This window comes from Sciurus vulgaris (genome assembly GCF_902686455.1).
Source record: "Sciurus vulgaris genome assembly, chromosome: 11".
Taxonomy (NCBI): Eukaryota; Metazoa; Chordata; class Mammalia; order Rodentia; family Sciuridae; genus Sciurus; species Sciurus vulgaris.
Genome location: NC_136472.1, coordinates 104,264,886 through 104,286,565, shown reverse-complemented (window position 1 = coordinate 104,286,565; position 21,680 = coordinate 104,264,886). Strand labels below are relative to the sequence as shown.

Below are 21,680 nucleotides of genomic sequence, written 5' to 3'. Positions count from 1 at the left end.
ATATAAGATCAATGCTCATAAATCTAATGCATTTTTATTCATAGGTGATGAATCCTCAGAAAGAGATGTTAGGAAAACTACCCCATTCACAAATGCCTCAAAAAAAAAAAATAAAATACTTGGGAGACAATCTAACAGAAGAGGTGAAAGACCTCTACAATGAGAACTACAGAACACTAAAGAAAGAAAACCTTAGAAGATGGAAAGATCTCCGATGTTCTTGGATAGGCAAAATTAATATTGTCAAAATCGCCATACTACCAAAAGTGCTATACAGATTCAATGCAATTCCAACTAAAATCCATCCCAATGATGTACTTCACAGAAATAAAGCAAGCAATCATGAAATTCATCTGGAAGAATAAGAAACCCAGAATAGCTAAAGCAATCCTTAGCAGGAAGAGTGAAGCAGGGGGTACCACAATACCAGAACTTCAACTATACTACAAAGCAATAGTAACAAAAACGGCATGGTATTGGCACCAAAATGGACAGGTAGATCAATGGTACAAAATAGAGGACATGAACACAAACCCAAATAAATACAATTTTCTCATACTAGACAAAGGGGCCAAAAATATGCAATGGAGAAAAGATAGCCTCTTCAGCAAATGGTGCTGGGAAAACTGGAAATCCATATGCAGCAGAATGAAACTAAACCCCTATCTCTCACCCTGCACAAAAATCAACTCAAAATGGATCGAGGACCTTGGAATCAGACCAGAGACCCTGCATCTTATAGAAGAAAAAGTAGGTTCAAATCTTCACCTTATTGGCTTAGGATCAGACTTCCTTAACAGGACTCCCATAGCACAAGAAATAAAAGCAAGAATCAATAACTGGGATAGATTCAAACTAAAAAGCTTTCTCTCAGCAAAGGAAACTATCAGTAATGTGAAGAGAGAACCTACAGAGTGGGAGAAAATCTTTGCCACAAATACTTCAGATAGAGCACTAATTTCCACAATATATAAAGAACTCAAAATATAAATAACCCAATCAACAAAAGGGCTAAGAAAATGAACAGACGCTTCACAGAAGAAGATGTACAAGCAATCAGAAGATATAAGTAAAAATGTTCAACTTCTCTAGTAATAAGAGAAATGCAAATCCAAACTACCCTAAGATTCCATCTCACCACAATTAGAATGGCAATTATCAAGAATACAAGCAACAATAGGTGTTGGAAAGGATGTAGGAAAAAAGGTACACTCATACATTGCTGGTGGGGCTGCAAAGTAGTGCAGCCACTCTGGAAAGCAGTGTGAAGATTCCTCAGAAAGCTTGGAATGGAATCACCATTTGACCCAGCTATCCCACTCCTTGGCCTATACCCAAAGGACTTAAAATCAGCATACTACAGAGATACAGTCACATCAATGTTCACAGCTGCTCAATTCACAATAGCCAGATTGTGGAACCAACCTAGATGCCCCTCACTTGATGAACGGATAAAGAAACTGTGATATATATATATATATATATATATATATATATATATATATATATATAATGGAATATTACTTGGCCATAAAGAATAATAAAATCATGGCATTTGCAGGCAAATGGATGAAAAATTGGAGAATATCATGCTAAGTGAGATAAGCCAATCTCAAAAAACCAATGGATGAATGATCTCACTGATAAGCAGATTATGACACATAATAGCGAGTAGGAGGGGGGCAAGAACGGAGGAAGGAGGAACTGTATAGAAGGAAAAGAGGGGTGGGAGAGGTGGGGGGAAGGGAAAATACTAACAGAATGAGTCAGAAACTATTACCTATGTAGATGTATGATTACACAAATGGTATGCCTCAACTTCATGTACAGAGAAACAACATGTATCCCATTTGTTTACAATAAAAATAAATTTAAGAAAAAAATGAAAGTAAAACTTAGGAAAAACTTAGAAAAGGAAGTTCACAGCATTGAGTGCAAATTACTAAAAATCAATCTGATTCCAATTTAGGAAGCTAGAAAAAGAAGAGCAAATTAAATCCAAAGTATCTAAAGAAATAAGTAAAAATTAAAGTAGAAATTAATGGAACTGAGAAAAATACATTCAAAATTGAAATTTAATAAAAGGTTCTTTGATAAGTTTCTTTTAAATAGAGGAAGAAGAAAACTTCACCACAGTAAGTCTCCAGTCAAAAGAAAAGAGTACACAAATTAAAGGAATATTCTGAACAACTCTATGCACCTAAATTAATTTGATAATCTAGATGAAATGAACCAATTGCGTGAAAGATACAATTTCTCCAAACTCATACAAGAGGAAATAAACATTCTGAATAGCCTTATATCAATTAAAGAAGTCAAATCAATTAGTTGATTCTCAAAGTGCTAAGCATGGATGAGCTTACCTAAAAGTTCTACATATCACTTAAAGAAAAAATATCAATTCTCCAATATCTCTCTCAGAATTTGTCTCATTCTATGAGACCAACATCCCCCTAAAACCAAAAAACATATACATTATAGGAGGGAAAAAGTACATATAGAATGATCTCTCATAATCATATATGCAAAATTAGCAAATCAACCCAGCAATATATAAAAATAATTCTGCACCACAACCAAGTGGGATTTAATTCAGGTATTCAAGAATGATTCATCATTCAAAACATTAATATCATCCATCACATCAACAGTCTTTGAACAAAAGTCACAGGATTTTATCAACAGATGTAAAAAAAAAAAAAACTGATGAAATCTAATTTACAAATTTTATATCCACACAAAAAAGGATATTCTCAGTATCCTTAAGGGTGAGAAAATAAGTTTTTTGACTAAGATCAAGAGCAAGGCAGGGATGCTTCCTCTCACCATTGCTTTCAACATTTTACTGGCAGTCCTAATTAATGCACTGAGACAAGAAAAGGAAAAAAGGCATACTGATTGTGAAACAAAATATATTCACACATGACATGATCTATTTGGAAAATTCCAAAAAATGGATGAAAATACTCCTTGAACTAGTAACAATAATAGCAAGGTTTCAAAATTCAAAGTTAACATACAGAAGTCCATCACTTATTTACAAGTAATGATCAAGTGGAAACTGAGATTAACGTAGTGTTACTTACAGTAGGACAAAAAAAAAAAAAAAAACCCTGAGGCATGAATTCAACAAAATATGAATAAAAGTCACATAAAGAAAACTACAAAGCTCTGAAGAAAGAGGTCAAAGAGTAACTCAATGGAAAAATAACCCATGTTTACAGAGATTTAATATTGTCAAGATATCAGTTCATTCCCCACTATATCTACAGATTCAATGTAAACTCAATCAAAATCCCAGCAAGTTATTTAGTGGATATCAATAAATTTTAAACTTATATGAAAAAGTTAAAGACTCAGAAAACTGAACACAATAAGAAATCGAACAAATTGGAGGACTGGTATTACCCAACTTCAAGACTTAGTTTAAAGTCACAATAATCAAGACAATGTGGTACTGGCAAAAGAACAAACAAGTAGATCAACGGAACAGAACAGAGAACCCAGAAATAAAGACACATAAGTAGATCGACTGATCATTAACTAACGAACAAAGTAAACAAAATGGAGCAAAGGTACTCTTTCCAACAAATGGTATTGAAACTGGATACCTGGATGCAAAAATATGCAACTAGGCACAGACTTTACAACTCTCACAAAAATTATCTCAACATGGATCATAAATGTAAATGTAAAACACCAACATACAAAATTCCCAAAAGAAAATATGGGCGGAAAAAATCTGTATGACCCCAGGTATGGCAATGACTTCAGATGCAATACCCAAGGCCTGATCCATGAAAGACCTGATGAGATAGACAATTTAAATTAGAAATATTTGTTCTGTGACAGACCATGTCAAAAGTATGTGGAGACAGTCACAGAATGGGAAAAAATATATGCAGAAGACATCTGAAAAGGTCTGCTTATCCAAATACACACAAAGAACTTATAAAATTTAAAACAATCTGATTTTAAAATGGGCTAATGACTTTAACACACATCTCCCAAAAACAGCAAATAAACATAGGAAAAGATACTACACACACTGCATCATCAGGGAAATACAAATTAAAGCAATGAAATATCACTACACACCTATTAAAAGGGCCAAAATCAAAACACTGACAATATCAAACAGTGAAAAGGATGCGGAGCAATAAGAATATTCTCACTCATTGCTGGTGGGAATGCAAAATGGCTTTCTTCAGAAGAGAGTTATACATTTTCTTTTTAAAAAACTCAAACATTCTTACTCAACAATCCAGCTACTGTGTTCCTTGGTAGTTACTCAAAGGAGATAAAATTTTACATTGACCCAAAACTCTGCTTGTGGATGTTTTATTCATAACTGCCAAACTAGGAAACAATCAAAATGTCCTATGGTCATGAATGAATAAACTAGAACATCCAGACAATGGAATATTATTCAGCACTAAAAAGAAATGAGCTTTCAAGCCATGAAAAGTCATGGAAGAAACTTACATAAGTATTATATTACAAAGTGAAAGAAATCAATCTGGAAAGACTATATACTCTATGATTTGAACTATATAACATTCTGAGGAAAGGAAAACCACGAAAACAGTGAAAAGACCAGTGTTTGCCAGAGGTTAATAGAAAAGAGTGCGATAAATAGATTAGCATGGAGGAGTTTTAGGACAGTGAAAATACTATACATGATACTGTATGAGTGAATACGAATTCTCATACATTTGTTCAAACCAGCAGAATACACAAGACCAAGAGAAACCCCCATGTAAACTATGGACTTAGAGTAATAATGGTGTCAGTGTAGGTTGTTTTTATTTTAAAATTACAAACCAGACAACTAAATGGGTTAAGGGGAAGAGGAAAATAAGAGGAGATAAGCAAACATAATAATTTCATGCCTTCACTTTCCTCATAATATAAACCAGTAGCTCTTACTTGATTTCCTTCACAGGTACTTTCTTCTGGAGAAGTTGCTGCACCATCCCTTTTTCTTCTGAGGGAAGCAAAATTAATAAAGCTTCACCATCCTCTTTGTACCTAGATAAACAAACAACAAAAACTTATACATCAATGCAATCTGTATTTTACCTTTTAACAGTGTAAGTAAGTAACATGGAGTCAAGTTCATCCAATTGAAAATATTAAGAATACCAATTTTTTCACCTTCTCTGACAACAGAAAGCTAGGGCTCTGACCACCCTTATATCAAATTTCCATCACTCGTTATAATGCCCAATGACTTTAAGGTTGTGCCTCAACAGAAGTGCTAGTTTCTAAGAAAGAAATCAATTCTAGGTGATTTCTTAAATTGCTCCTTACCCGTACAGCAAGGAGATAATTTTTCACACAAGCAACTAAAAAAATGTAATAAAATTAGTCATTTAATAAACAGAGCACCCTAATGTATTAATGAAATCAATTCATCTCCCTGGGAATTTCATTAAAGCCATTGGAATAAAATTGTTCAGAAGCATCAGTATGAAGAACAATACTCAAGTAAAACATGTGCCTCCAATCCTTACAGGTACTCATCCCTTACCAAATAATCTTATTCATGCTGTACCTTCAGAAATTTGTATTGTCATGGGTCATAAAGCATCCTATAATTATTCAAGTTTCTGGTGCTACTTGTACACAGATCTTACTAATAAGTAGGGTCAACTGTTACATATAAAAGTCAAAAAGATTAAGACTGGATATTTGGGGAAATCTTTTGAATAAACCAAAAAAAGAAAAAAAAAAAAAACACTCAAACCCCTCTAAGATCTAAGCTACAAAACATCAGTTCACTTTATATCAGATCAAATAAACTATTTATTGAGAAACTATGGGCCAAGCATAAATCAAAGAACACAAAGAAACCAAAAGTGAAAATCCATCTTCAGTAATCTAACACTCAAGTTGACTAAGGAAGAGGAACACTCACACAAGCAAGAGATTCAAGATGACATTTACAGAATGCTGAGTAAGTCAGTGGCAAAGGACAGTCACAGGCAATGAATGCCACCAACTCACAAGAGACTACTCAGGGCAAGTCAAGGGGCTGGGGCAGAGATTTCTATTTTAAAAAGTGTGTGTGTGTGTGTGTGTGTGTGTGTGTGTGTGTGTGTGTGTGTGTCATAGAAGACAGAATTTAGGTAAGTCCTGAAGATGAACAGAAAGGGAAAAAGTTAAGGGGTTCCAAGAAAGAAGAACATGACCAAATGAGTAGAAACCAAAAAATACAAGGATAATTCAGTTTTTAAAAAAAAGGAGCAGTGCAAAGCTGGTATACAAAATGGAGAGCAGAGAAGAGCACTAGAAAGGTACTTAGAGCCTGATTTTAGAGGACCTTGGATATCTCTGCAGAGATTCAAAACAACTATATGCTTACAGAATTCAATCCCCGAATGCTGAAGGAGAAAACTGGCTTTAACTTACTCAACAATGGTAGTATACATACATTTGAAGATTGACGGGCAATTTTTAACTTATATGTTCCCTTTAAAACTCAACTACTGAGAGATCCAAGATGGCGGACTAGAGGGAGGCTGCGTTCCTTGTCGCTCTGTAACTCCGGTTTCAAGCAGAGGATATCTGTTTCTTGGTGAGGTAGTTTTTGCTCCTTATCGATCACCAGCTATTTACCTCATTTGTCTGCTGTGATCACCTGCAGTCTGCATCTTTTGAGTGTAGACTGCTCACTGTCAGGCGCCTATCATCCGCCATTTGCCTGCCTCTCGCCTGTCCAACACCTGCCTTACACCTATCCATCACCCAAAGCACGAGGTTCGCCTCCCCATCATCCGACAACAGCAAACTGATTGCTGACCGCCAGTGGAACACCAGCTGCCTGCTGTTGCCTGGAAGTTCACTGTGATAGTACCTGCAGGATTGGTTACACGAGGCTGCTGCCATTTTGAGACAACAGCCAGGCCCAGTAGGACCCCTGGCGGGACTGACTGAACCCCATCTCCAGGATCCCTCAGCGCGACTGATCACCCTCTGCCTCTAGGGCCCTCACATCGACTGATTGCTCCCTGCTACCAGGACCCCCAGACCAACTGACTGAGCCTTATACCCGGGACCCCAGACCAAGTGATTGCACCTGGCCTCCAGGATCCCATAACCACAAACACACCCGAACTCCAGGACCCCTGCCTGACAAACCACACCCCACCTCCAGGACCTCCAGCTGACCACGTCCACACCTTGAGCTGCAGCTCCCCATTTGCCAACACATTTCAAACCCAGAGCAGCCATTTTGAATACTCCTGGAAGCCATAGCTCCGATCTTTAGGTGGGGCAAATCCCATCCTGAGACGCCTGCTGGAGACTTGAAGCTCATTGTCAGGTACCTCTCATGCATCACGCTACTGAATACTGGGAGGTTTCACTGCTATATGACTGTTATAATGTAGATTTTCTTCTTTCTCATTATTGAAAAAGTTTAAGTTTTTATTTCTTTACTTTCGTTGCTCTCTTTTCCTTTTGTTTACCTGTTCCCTCAGAGTCTCTTTCTTCCTTTTTTGCATGCTAACATCCAATTCTTTTGATTACATGCTCACCCTTTCTATTATCTAGTACTTCTGTATATTCTTTTCTTATCCCATTAACAGCCACATTCTACATCCCTCTGCATCCTCTTTGTCCTCCATTAGAAACTGCAGACCTTATTGCAAATCTGTTTGTTTTACTGAAGATAATATTTGAACTCATTCTGTTTATTATGACAATTTTGTTATTGTCCCCATAGGGGCTATTTGGTCTAGGACTGCATAGTGTCTGAATTGGGAACTGCTAATATTGATCTCCCTTTAAACAAAGGGTTTTGGAAACCTATAGGGCCGCTATAAGCCTATAGGGGGAAATCTGCAATACCCCGATCTGCATTGCTAGAGGGGAAGATACATGAACAAGGGAAGAAAATGATCTTAAACAAATCTAGATTCTATATTAATAGAATCCAATGACAGTATGTTAGAAGAAATGTCAGAAAAAGGACTTCAGATTATACATGATTAAGATGATTCACAAAGCAAAGGATGAAATAAGAGAGCAAATGCAGGAAAGGAATGATAATACCAATAAGCTGAACGAGCAAGTGCAGGAAGCAAAAGATCATTTCAACAAAGAGATATTCTCAAAAAAAAAAAAAAAGAGCCAAAGGGAAATCCTTAAAATGAAGGAAACAATAAACCAAATAAAAAACTCAATGGAAAGCATCACCAAAAGACTAGACCACTTGGAAGACAGAATCTCAGACAATGAAGATAAAATATTTAATCTTGAAAATAAAGTTGCCCAAACAGAGAAGATGGTAAGAAATCATGAACAGAATCTCCAAGAACTATGGGACGTCATGAAAAGACCAAACTTAAGAATTATTGGGATTGAGGAAGGCACAGAGATACAAACCAAAGGAATGAACAACCTATTCAATAAAATACTATCAGAAAATTTCCCAAACCTGAAGAATGAAATGGAATATAAAATACAAGACGCTTACAAAACACCAAATGGACAAAATCACAACAGGTCCACACCAAGGCACATTATAATGAAAATGCCTAACATTCAAACTAAAGATAGGATTTTGAAGGCTGCCAGAGAAAAGCATCAGACTACATATAGGGGGAGACAAATACAGATAGCAGCCGAATCTCAGCCCAGACTCTAAAAGGTAGAAGGGCCTGCAACAACATATTTCAAGCTCTAAAAGAACGTGGTTGCCAACCAAGAATCCTACACCCAGCAAAACTAACTTTCAGATTTGAAGATGAAATAAAATTCTTCCATGATAAACAAAAGTTAAAAGAATTTACAAATAGAAAGCCTGCGCTACAGAATGTTCTCAACAAAATATTCCATGAGGAAGAAATGAAAAACAACAATGGAGGTCAGCAAAGAGAGGAACTACCTTAGAAAAAAACCACTCAAAGGAGAAACCAAGCCAACTTAAAAACCAAAAATAAGCCAAATGACTGGGAATACAAATCATATCTCAATAATAACCCTGAACGTTAATGGCCTAAACTCATCAATCAAAAGACATAGACTGGCAGAATGGATTCAAAAGAAAGACCCAACAATATGCTGCCTGCAAGAAACTCATCTCATAGAAAAAGACATCCACAGACTAAAAGTGAAAGGATGGGAAAAAACCTACCACACACAAGGACTCAGTAAAAAAGCAGAGGTTTCCATCCTTATATCACCTAAAGTGGACTTCAAGTCAAAGTTAGAAGGGATAAAGGAGGATATTTTATACTACTTAAGGGAACCATAATTCAGGAAGACATAACAATAGTAAATATTTATGACCCAAACAATGGTGCATCCCTGTACATCAAATAAATCCTTCTCAATTTCAGGAATCACATAGACCACAACACAATAATTCTGGGTGAATTTAACGCACCGCTGTCACCACTAGATATATGTTCCAAACAAAAACCAACCAAAGAAACCATAGAACTCAATAACACAATCAATAACCTAGACGTAATAGACTTATATTGAATATTCCATCCATCAACGAGGGGATTCACTTTCTTCTCAGCAGCACATGGAACCTTCTTGAAAATAGACCATATGTTATGCCACAAAGCAGCCCTTAGGAAATGCAAAAAAATAGAGATACTGCCTTGTGTTCTATCAGATCATAATGGACCGAGAGTAGAAATCAATGACAAAATAAAATACAGAAATTACTCCAACACCTGGGGACTAAATAATATGCTATTGAATGAAACATGGATAACAAAAAACATCAGGGAGGAGATAAAAAAAAATTCCTACAGGTCAGCAAGAACGATGATACAACATATCAAAATCTCTGGGACACTATGAAAGCAGTACTCAGAGGAAAATTCATTATTGCATGGAGCGCATTCCAGAAAAGAATGGAAACTCAACAAATAAATGACCTAACATTAAAGCTCAAAGCCTAGAAAAAGAAGAACAGAATAACAGCAAAAGTAGTAGAAGACAGGAAATAATTAAAATCAGAGCTGAAATCAATGAAATTGAAACAAAAGAAACAAATCCAAAAATTGACAAACCAAAGTTGGTTCTTTGAGAAAGTAAACAAAATAGAAAAACCCTTAGCCACATTAACAAAGAGAAGGAGAGAGAAAACTCAAATTACTAAAATTCGTGATGAAAAAGGAAATATCTCACGAGACACCACTGAGATACATAACATAATGAGAAGCTACTTTGAAAATCTGCATTCCAACAAAATAGAAATTACCGAAGACAGTCACAAATTTCTAGAGACATATGCTCCTCCCAAAATGAACCAGGAGTACATACATGATTTAAACAGATCAATATCAAGCAATGAAATAGAAGAAACCATTAAAAATCTACCATCCAAGAAAAGCCCAGAATCAGACGGATTCTCAGCCGAGTTCTACAAGACCTTCAAAGAAGAACTCATCCCAATACTTCTCAAAGTATTCCAGAAAATAGAAAAGGAAGGTACCCAACCTTACTCATTCTATGAAGCTAACATCACCTTCATACCCAAACCAGGAAAAGACACATCAAGGAAAGAAAATTTTAGACCAATATACTTGATGAATATAGATGCTAAGATCCTAAAAAAATATTGGCAAACCGTATCCAAAAACATATTAAGAACGTTGTGCACCACAATCAAGTGGGGTTCATCCCTGGAATGCAAGGATGGTTTAACATCCGTAAATCAATAAACGTAATCCATCATGTCAATAGACTTAAGGATAAGAATAATATGGTTATTCCAATTGACGCAGAAAAAGCGTTCAACAAAATACAACACCACTTCATGCTCAAAACACCAGAAAAAAAAGGGATAGTAGGAACACACCTGAACATTGTAAAGGCTATTTATGCTAAGCCCATGGCCAACATCATTCTTAATGGAGAAAAACTGAAACCATTCCCTTTAAAAATGGGAACAAGACAGGGATATCCTCTTTCACCACTTCTATTCAACACTGTCCTCGAAACTCTAGCCAGAGCAATTAAGCAGACTAAAGAAATTAAAGGGATACGAATAGGAAAAGAGAAACTTAAGCTGCCACTATTTGCTGATGACATGATTCTATATTTAGAGGATCCAAAACTCCTCCAGAAAACTTCTAGACCTCATCAGTGAATTCAGCAAAAGAGCAGGCTATAAAATCAACACGCATAAATCTACAGCATTTTTATACACAAGCAATGAAACAAACTGAAAGGGAAATGAGGAGAACAACTCCATTTACAATAGCCTTCAAAAAAAAATAAAATACTTGGGAATCAATCTAACCAAAGAGGTAAAAGATCTCTACAATGAAAACTTCAAAACATTGAAGAAATTGAGGAAGACCTTAGAAGATGGAAAGATCTCCCACGTTCTTGGATAGGCAGAATTAATATTGTCAAAATGGCCATACTACCAAAAGTGCTATACAGATTCAATGCAATTCCAATTAAAATCCCAATGATGTACCTTACAGAAATAGAGCAAGCAATTAAGAAATTCATCTGGAAGAATAAGAAATCCAGAATAGCTAAAGCAATACTTAGCTGGAAGAATGAAACAGGGGGTATTGAAATACCAGAACTTCAACTATACTACAAAGCAATAGTAACCAAAATGTCATGGTATTGGCACCAAAATGGACAGGTAGATCAATGGACAAAATAGAGGATATGGACACAAACCCAAATAAATACAATTTTCTCGTACTAGACAAAGGGGCCAAAAATATGCAATGGAGAAAAGATAGCCTCTTCAGCAAATGGTGCTGGGAAAACTGGAAATCCATATGCAGCAGAATGAAACTAAACCCCTATCTCTCACCCTGCACAAAAATCAACTCAAAATGGATCGAGGACCTTGGAATCAGACCAGAGACCCTGCATCTTATAGAAGAAAAAGTAGGTTCAAATCTTCACCTTATTGGCTTAGGATCAGACTTCCTTAACAGGACTCCCATAGCACAAGAAATAAAAACAAGAATCAATAACTGGGATAGATTCAAACTAAAAAGCTTTCTCTCAGCAAAGGAAACCATCAGCAATGCAAAGACAGAGCCTACAGAGTGGGAGAATATCTTTGCCACTCATACTTCAGATAGAGCACTAATTTCCAAATACATAAAGAACTCAAAAGCTCTACATCAAGAATTTAAATAACCCAATCAACAAAAGGGCTAAGGAAATGAACAGACACTTCACAGAAGAAGATCTACAAGCAATCAACAAACACATGGAAAAATGTTCAACTTCTCTCTAGTAATAAGAGAAATGCAAATCAAAACTACACTAAGATTCCATCTCACCACAATTAGAATGGCAATTATCAAGAATACAAGCAACAATAGGTGTTGGAGACGATATGGGGAAAAAGGTACAGTCATACATTGCTGATGGGGCTGCAAATTAGTGCAGCCACTCTAGAAAGCAGTGTGGACATTCCTTAGAAAACTTGGAATGGACCCACCATTTGACCCAGCTATCCCACTCCTTGGCCTATACCCAAAGGACTTCAAATCAGCATACTACAGAGATACAGCCACATCAATGTTCACAGCTGCTCAATTCACAATAGCCAGATTGTGGAACCAACCTAGATACCCCTCAATTGATGAATGGATAAAGAAACTGTGATATATATATATATATATATATATATATATATATATATATATATATGAATATTACTTGGCCATAAAGAATAATAAAATCATGGCATTTGCAGGCAAATGGATGAAAATGGAGAATATCATGCTAAGTGAGATAAGCCAATCTCAAAGGACAAATCATCTCGCTGATAAGCGGATGATGAAACATGGGAGGGGGGCAAATATGGAGGAAGGAAGGACTGTATAGAGGGAAAAGAGGAGTGGAAGGGGTGGGGGGAAGGAAAAAAATAACACAATGAATCAAACATCATTACCCTATATAAATGTATGATTACCAAATGGTATGATATTACTCCATGTACAAACAGAAACAACATGTATCCCATTTGTTTACAATAAAAATAAATTTAAAAAAAAAACTCAACTACTAAACATAAGGTAAAACTTCAGGGGGCTGGGGAGATAGCTCAGTCGGTACAGTGCTTGCCTTGTAAGCACAAGGCCCTGGGTTCAATGCCCAGCACCCAAAAAAAAAAAAAACTTCAGTCCAGTAAAAAATAAAAATCCTTCTAAGCAAAAGGAACATCAAATAAAACACATAAAAATATTGTTTCTTACATAATTCTTTAGTTTTAAATTCCTTTTATTATAGGTACCCTATGTGCCAATGCTAACAGTGGGAAAATAGACATGGTCCTGGCTGTTAAAAGTTCATGTCCTATTGCAACTGACATTAAAATCAGTAATACAGGAGTATGAGTATTACAATATACATAAAGGAAGGTGTAAGAACATGACAGAACTCTAAGTAGCATAGGTGTCAAGCAAACTGCCCTGAGGAAATGATATCAAAGCTGAGACTTAAAGAATAAAGAATTAGAGCTGGTGTTGTAGGTCAGAGATTGAGTCCTTGCCTAGCACATGTCAGGTCCTGGGTTGCATCCTCAGTACCACATAAAAATAAATAAATAAAATAAAGGTATTGTGTTCATCTTCAACTAAAAAATATATTTTAAAAAAATAAGAATAAAGAATTAGTCTAACATTAGGGTTAGGGATAGACATAGAGGAGTCAAGTTTATAGAGAAAAGGTAGAATTTCAGAATCCAGTGGATACATTTGTCTTTATAATTATTTTTTTTCTAGTAAAACTGAAAATAGCTTATCTGTCTCATAACTAAAAAACTAGTACCAAATACCTTCCTCATTCTACTTTAAATGCAAAATTATGACTCAAAAACTTTTAATCTTCATTTACTAAAAAGAAAAAAGGAATTTAAAACATTTCCCCTTAGCAGTATTAGACTAATCGATAACAAAGGCAGAAGGCATTAGTAACGAGAAGACACCCTGAGTAGATAAAATACCTGAGAGACATCACAACTTCTGCAGCAACAAGACTGTACCAGGGATGGGTAAGAGTCAAAGAGGACCAGAATCAGCTAACCAAGCAGTATTCTCAAGCAAGATGCCCTCTGAAGCAGTCAGACTCTGGAAGTGAAATTGACTGCCTTTCTACTCTGAAGGTATCCTGTGGCCCCAATACGAACAGTTAGGAAGGAGGAAGAATGGTGGGTTAAGGAGAGTTAACACTTTCAATCTCGCACATCCAAATTCAGGGATAGCAAGATGTAATAAACAAGCCCACAAGTTTACACAGGGTAAGCATCAGGGCCAAGGAGCACAAGAAATCTCTAGAAGGTCAAAAAGGCTGAACTGAAACATTCTGTGATCTTCCAAGTAACTCATAAGCAGGAAAAATAAGGCTAATCACCCAGATCTATCATCCTCTACCCATTCATGATCCAGGGAGAACCTGAAAGAATGAGTCAGGATTCAAGTAACAAAAGGGATCATGCCCAAATCCTTTAAAGCTACAGTTAATAAACATAAAGAGCTACATGTGTTCCCCAGGCAGCCCTGCGCACTCCCGCGGTGGGCTCCTCCCACACGGCAAGCTTCTCCAGCTTCTCGGAGCAGGCCCCCCAGTGAGAGCCTTTCTGCACAGAACCAGCTCCAAGTCACTGAGCCGCAAGTTGCTTCAGGGACCAGGACAGGGCAGCCAGGGACTTCACCAAGCAACCCGGCTCCCTCCGGCGGGAAGCGCCTTTCTAGGCTACCTTCTTGGAGCACACCGCCCAGTGAGAGCCTTTCTACACAGAGCCAGCCACAAGTCACCAAGCCAGCAGAGAGCTCCGACCTGCAAGCAGCCTCTGGGACCAGGGCAGGGCAGCCAGACACCTCTCCAGGCGGCCCTGCCCACTCCGGCTGCAGGCTTTTTCCACGGGGCGATCCAAGATGGCGGACTAGAGGGTGACTAATCTCCAGTCGCTCCAGAACCTAGGATTCGAGAAGGGGAGACATTGAGAGACGTGGACTAAAATAGAGCCACGGGGTGAGTCTCCCCCACCTGGTGAAGCTCGGCCTGGGTGCAGGCCCAGATAGGGGCGGCTTATCAGAGTAGGGCAAGGCAGCTAGAGTCTCCCCAGGCAGCCCGGTGCCCTCCGGCGGTGGGCTCCTCCCACACGACCAGCTTCTTGGAGCAGGCCCCCCAGTGAGAGCCTTTCCACACAGAGCCAGCTCGAAGCCCTGGAACCAGTAGCGGGCTACGGGCAGCTTTCTTCGGAAGTACTGCATTATCAAGTTACTCCAAGACTTCAGGCTACTGAAGGCTGGGAGGTGATACACTGCAAATCTACAGGAACACTATAAGCCAACACAGGAAATCTGCAATATCACAGAGTCCCACTGACATCTGACCAATATGAGAAAACAAGGGAAGAAAATGCCCCAAACAAACCTAGAAACTATATCAATAAAACCCAATGACAGCACAGCAGAAGAAATGTCAGAAAGGGAGTTCAGAATGTACATAATTAAAACAATCAGAGAATCAAACGAGGAGATGAAAGAGCAAATGCAGGCATTGAAGGAGGAGATGAAAGAGCAAATGCAGGCATTAAATGATCACACCAATCAACAGTTAAAAGAGCAAATACGGGAAGCAAGAGATCATTTCAATAAAGAGTTACAGATACTCAAAAAACACCAAACAGAAATCCTTGAAATGAAGGAAACAATAAACCAAGTTAAAAACTCCATAGAAAGCATAACCAATAGGATAGAACACCTGGAAGACAGAACCTCAGACATTGAAGACAAAATATTCAATCTTGAAAACAAAGTTGACCAAACAGAAAATATGGTAAGAAATCATGAACAGAATCTATAAGAATTATGGGATACCATGAAAAGGCCAAATTTAAGAATTATTGGGATTGAGGAAGGCTTAGAGAAACAAACCAAAGGAATGAACAATCTGTTCAATGAAATAATATCAGAAAATTTCCCACATCTGAAGAATGAAATGCAAAATCAAGTACAAGAGCTTACAGGACTCCGAATATACAAAATTACAATAGACCCACACAAGGCACATTATAATGAGAACACCTAAAATACAAAATAAAGACAGAATTTTAAATGCTGCAAGAGAAAAGAATCAAATTACTTTCGGTGAAAACCAATACGGATATCAGCAGATTTTTCAATCCAGACCCTAAAAGCTAGAAGGGCCTGGAACAACATTTACCAAGCCCTGAAAGAAAACGGATGCCAACCAAGAATCTTATACCCAGCAAAACTTACTTTCAGATTTGATGATGAAATAAGATCCTTCCATGATAAACAAAAGCTAAAGGAATTTACAAAAAGAAAGCCGGCATTACAGAACATTCTCAGCAAAATATTCCATGAGGAAGAGATGAAAAACAACAATGTAAATCAGCAACGGGAGGAACTAGCCTAAAGAAATAGCCAAAAAAGGAGAAACCAAATTATGTCAAAAAACAAAAATGAGTCAAATGACTGGGAATACAAATCATATCACAATAATAACCATGAATGTTAATGGCCTGAACTCATCAATCAAAAGACATAGACTGGCAGATTGGAATAAAAAAGAAAAATCCAACAATATGCTGCCTGTAAGAGACTCATCTCATAGAAGAGATACCCATAGACTAAAGGTGAAAGGATGGGAAAAAACATACCATGCACACGGACATAGCAAAAAAGCTGGAGTATCCATCCTCATCTCAGATAATGTGGACTTCAAGCCACAACTAGTCAGAAGGGATAAAGAAGGACATTACATACTGCTTAAGAGAAGCATAAATCAGCAAGATATAACAATCATAAATATCTATGCCCCGAACATTGGCTCATCCATGTATGTCAAACAAATCCTTCTCAATTCCAGAAATAATATAGACCACAACACAATAATACTAGGTGATTATAACACACCTCTCTCACCACTGGATAGATCTTCCAAACAAAATTGAATAAAGAAACCATAGATCTCAATAACACAATCAACAATTTAGACTTAACTGAATTATATAGAATATACCATCCAACAAAGAACAAATACACTTTCTTCTCAGCAGCACATGGATCCTTCTCTAAAATAGACCATGTTTTATGTCACAAAGCTACTGTTAGCAAATACAAGAAGATAGAGATACTACCTTGTACTCTATCAGATCATGATGGATTGAAATTAGAAATAAATGACAGAATAAAAAACAGAAACTTCTCCAATACCTGGAGACTAAATAATACACGATTATATGATGAATGGATAACAGATGACATCAGGAGAGAAATAGAAAAATTCTTAGAAGTAAACAAGAACAAAGACACATCATATCAAAATCTCTGGGACACTATGAAAGCAGTACTTAGAGGAAGATTTATTTCATGGGGCGCATTCAACAAAAGTAGAAATCAACAAATAAACAACACTATACAGCTCAACTCCCTAGAAAAAGAAGAGCAGACCAACACCAAAAGTAGTAAAAGACAGGAAATAGTTAAAATCAGAGCTGAAATCAACGAAATTGAAACAAAAGAAACAATCGGAAAAATTAACAAAATAAATAGTTGGTTCTTTGAAAAAATAAAATTGATAAACCCTTAGCCACACTAAAAAAGAGAAAGGTAGAAAACTCAAATTACTAAAATTCTGAATGAACAAGGAAATATCACAACAGACACGAGTGAAATACAAAACATAATTAGAAGCTATTTTGAAAATCTATACTCCAACAAAACAGAAAACCTCAAAGACATCAACAAGTTTCTAGAGACATATGAATTACCTAAACTGAACTAGGAGGACATACACAATTTAAATAAATCAATTTAAGCAATGAAATAGAAGAGGTCATCAAAAGCCTACCAACAAAGAAAAGTCCGGGACCAGATGGGTTCTCAGCCGAGTTCTACAAAACTTTTAAAGAAGAGCTCATTCCAATACTTCTCAAAGTATTCGATAAAATAGAAGAGGAGGGAACCCTCCAAAACTCATTCTATGAAGCCAATATCACCCTGATACCTAAACCAGACAGAGACACATCAAGGAAAGAAAATTTCAGACCAATATCCTTAATGAACATCAATGCAAAAATTCTCAACAAAATTTTAGCAAATTGCATATAAAAATATATTAAAAAGATAGTGCACCACGATCAAGTGGGTTTTATCCCAGGGATGCAAGGTTGGTTCAACATCCAGAAATCAATAAATGTCATTCACCATATCAACAGACTAAAAGTTAAGAATCACATGATTATTTCAATAGATGCAGAAAAAGCATTCGATAAAATACAGCATCCCTTCATGCTCAAAACACTAGAAAAAATCAGGGTAGTGGGAACATTCCTTAACATTGTAAAGGCCATCTACACTAAGCCTATGGCCAATATCATTCTAAATGGTGAAAAACTGAAAGCATTCCCCCTAAAGACTGGAACAAGGCAGGGATGCCCTCTTTCACCACTTCTATTCAACATCGTCCTTGAGACTCTAGCCAGAGCAATTAGACAAACCAAAAAAAAATAAAGGGATACGAATTGGAAAAGAAGAACTCAAACTACTATCCCTGTTCGCTGATGACATGATTATATATTTAGAGGAACCTGGAAATTCCACCAGAAAACTTTCAGAACTCATAAGTGAATCCAGTAAAGTAGCAGGTTACAAGATCAATGCCCATAAATCCAATGCATTTTTATACATAAGTGATGAATCTTCAGAAAGAGAAATTAGGAAAACTACCCCATTCACAATAGCATCGAAAAACATAAAATACTTGGGAATCAATCTCACAAAAGAGGTAAAAGACCTCTACAATGAGAACCACAGAACACTAAAGAAAGAAATTAAAGAAAACCTTAGAAGATGGAAAGATCTCCCACGTTCTTGGATAGGCAGAATTAATATTGTCTAAATGGCCATACTACTTAAAGTGCTATACAGATTCAATGCAATTCCAATTAAAATCCCAATGATGTACCTTACAGAAATAGAGCAAGCAATCATGAAATTCATCTGGAAGAATAAGAAACCCAGAATAGCTAAAGCAATCCTCAGTAGGAAGAGCAAAGCAGGGGGTTTCGCAATACCAGATCTTCAACTCTATTACAAAGCAATAGTAACAAAAATGTCATGGTATTGGCACCAAAATAGACAGGTAGATCAATGGTACAGAATAGAGGACACACACACAAATCCAAATAAATACAATTTTCTCGTACTAGACAAAGGGGCCAAAAATATGCAATGGAGAAAAGATAGCCTCTTCAACAAATGGTGCTGGGAAAACTGGAAAACCATATGCAAAAGAATGAAATTAAACCCCTGTCTCTCAGCCTGCACAAAACTCAACTCAAAATGGATCAAGTACCTTGGAATCAGACCAGAGACCCTGCACCAGAGACCCTGCATCTTATAGAAGAAAAAGTAGGTCCAAATCTTCAACTTGTTGACTTAGGATCAGACTTCCTTAACAGGACTCCCATAGCACAAGAAATAAAAGCAAGAATCAACAACTGGGATAGATGCAAACTAAAAAGGTTTCTCTCAGCAAGGAAACTATTAGTAATGCGAAGACAGAGCCTACAGAGTGGGAGAATATCTTTGCCACTCATACTTCAGATAGAGCGCTATTTTCCAGAATCTATAAAGAACTCAAAAAACTCTACACCAAGAATACAAATAATCCAATCAACAAATGGGCTAAGGAAATGAACAGAGACTTCACAGAAGATCTACAACCAATCAACAGATACATGAAAAAATGTTCAACATCTCTAGTAATAAGAGAAATGCAAATCAAAACTACCCTAAGATTTCATCTCACCCCAATTAGAAGGCGATTATCAAGAACACAAGCAACAATAGGTGTTGGCGAGGATGTGGGGAAAAAGGTACACTCATACATTGTTGGTGGGGTTGCAAATTAGTGCAGCCACTCTGGAAAGCAGTATGGAGATTCCTCAGAAAGCTTGGAATGGAATCACCATTTGATCCAGCTATCCCACTCCTTGGCCTATACCCAAAGGACTTCAAATCAGCATACTACAGAGATACAGCCACATCAATGTTCATAGCTGCTCAATTCACCATAGCCAGATTGTGGAACCAACCTAGATGTCCTTCAGCTGATGAATGGATAAAGAAACTGTGGCATATATGCACAATGGAATATTACTCCACCATGAAGAATGATAAATTTATGACATTTGCAGGCAAATGGATGAAATTGGAGAATATCATGCTAAGTGAGATAAGCCAATCTCAAAAAACTAAAGGACGAATGATCTCATTGATAAGCGGATGAGGACATATAATGGGGGGTAGGAGGGGTTAGCATTAGGGTTAGGGTTAGGTTTAGGGTTAGGGATAAGGAGAGTGGTAAGAATGGAGGAAAGAAGGACTGTATAGAGGGAAAAGAGGGGTGGGGGCGGTGGGGGGGAAGGGGAAAAAATAACAATGAATCGAAGAACATTGCCGTATGTAAATTTATGATTACACAAATGGTATGCCTTGACTCCCTGTACAGAGAAACAACATGTATCCCACTTGTTTAAATAATAAAAAAAGACACTTGACTTTATTCTTTATTCCATAAAAGCAATAATGAATAAAAAAAAAAAAAAGAGCTACATGTGGTTAAGGCAGACTGTATCAGTGACATTTAGAAGAAATACATTCAAAAAAGAAAAGGAAAAATGATGTGCAAGGTCAAATCCCACAAGACAAGCAGCTATTAAGATCATCACCAACCTTAAACCATTTTAAATATACATCTATTCCCCGAAACAATGTAAAGCACAAATTATCTCCAAATGCTAATACCCAAAAAATTCCAGTAAACTTATTCCAAGAATAAAAGCACTTTTACAAAGAAGGCATAAGCACATTTCATTTTTCTAATGCTTACAAGAATAAAGTCTATTTACCCATGAGCTAGCTTTTAGATTTCAAAAGCAATATCTCAGGCCCAAAGATAAATATATGTATAAGAGAAATAAATGTTCTTTCACAACCTACATTTTAAAAGACCTACATTTTAAAATTCCATGTATCTGGACAGATTATTTAAAGTGACATTTCAGGCACCCAAAGAAAAAGCTATGTATCTGAAATAAAATTTCATTTTTGTCATCAGTATTAATTCCATGTAGCATTTATGCAACTCTTTCTAGTTTTGAAGAACTTCATTCATATCAATTTGTCAATCCTAAAAGAAAGAAACCAAAAGAGGAAGCAAATGAAGTTCCTGAAAGGCCAAGTAGTTGGCGTCAAGTCAGATGGTCACCACATATCAAAGATCTAAACTCCGCACCACCCTACCACCCCCCGGGAACCAGGGATTGAACTCAGGGGCACTTGACCACTGAGCCACATCCCCAGCCCTATTTTGTATTTTATTTAGAGACAGGGTCTCACTGAGTTGCTTAGCTCCTCACTATTGCTGAGGCTGACTTTTAACTCACAATCCTCCTGCCTCAGCTTCCCAAGCCACCAGGATTACAGGCAGGTGCCACCACAGCTTGAAAGATTTAAACTTTTAACCCATGTTTTTTCAATTATACCAGGAGACTCTCCAGAAACAAGTATCCTCAAGAGATTGATCTTGATGGTCTAATTCATATCAGGAACATATTCAAATCCTGCAGTTCACTAGTATTTCTAGATAAATAAGATGTCCAAAGGGAGGAAAGCAGTCCAGATATT

General features: G+C 37.0%; 1 protein-coding gene across 1 annotated transcript in view; it reads right to left on the bottom strand.

The window, feature by feature from the left end:
- The window catches only part of DDX10 (DEAD-box helicase 10), a 394,465-nt gene that overhangs the window by 328,291 nt on the left and 44,494 nt on the right, over positions 1–21,680 (bottom strand). The window contains 1 exon segment of the mRNA XM_079101583.1: positions 4,930–5,031. Within this exon segment, the coding sequence (XP_078957709.1) occupies positions 4,930–5,031 (102 nt within the window).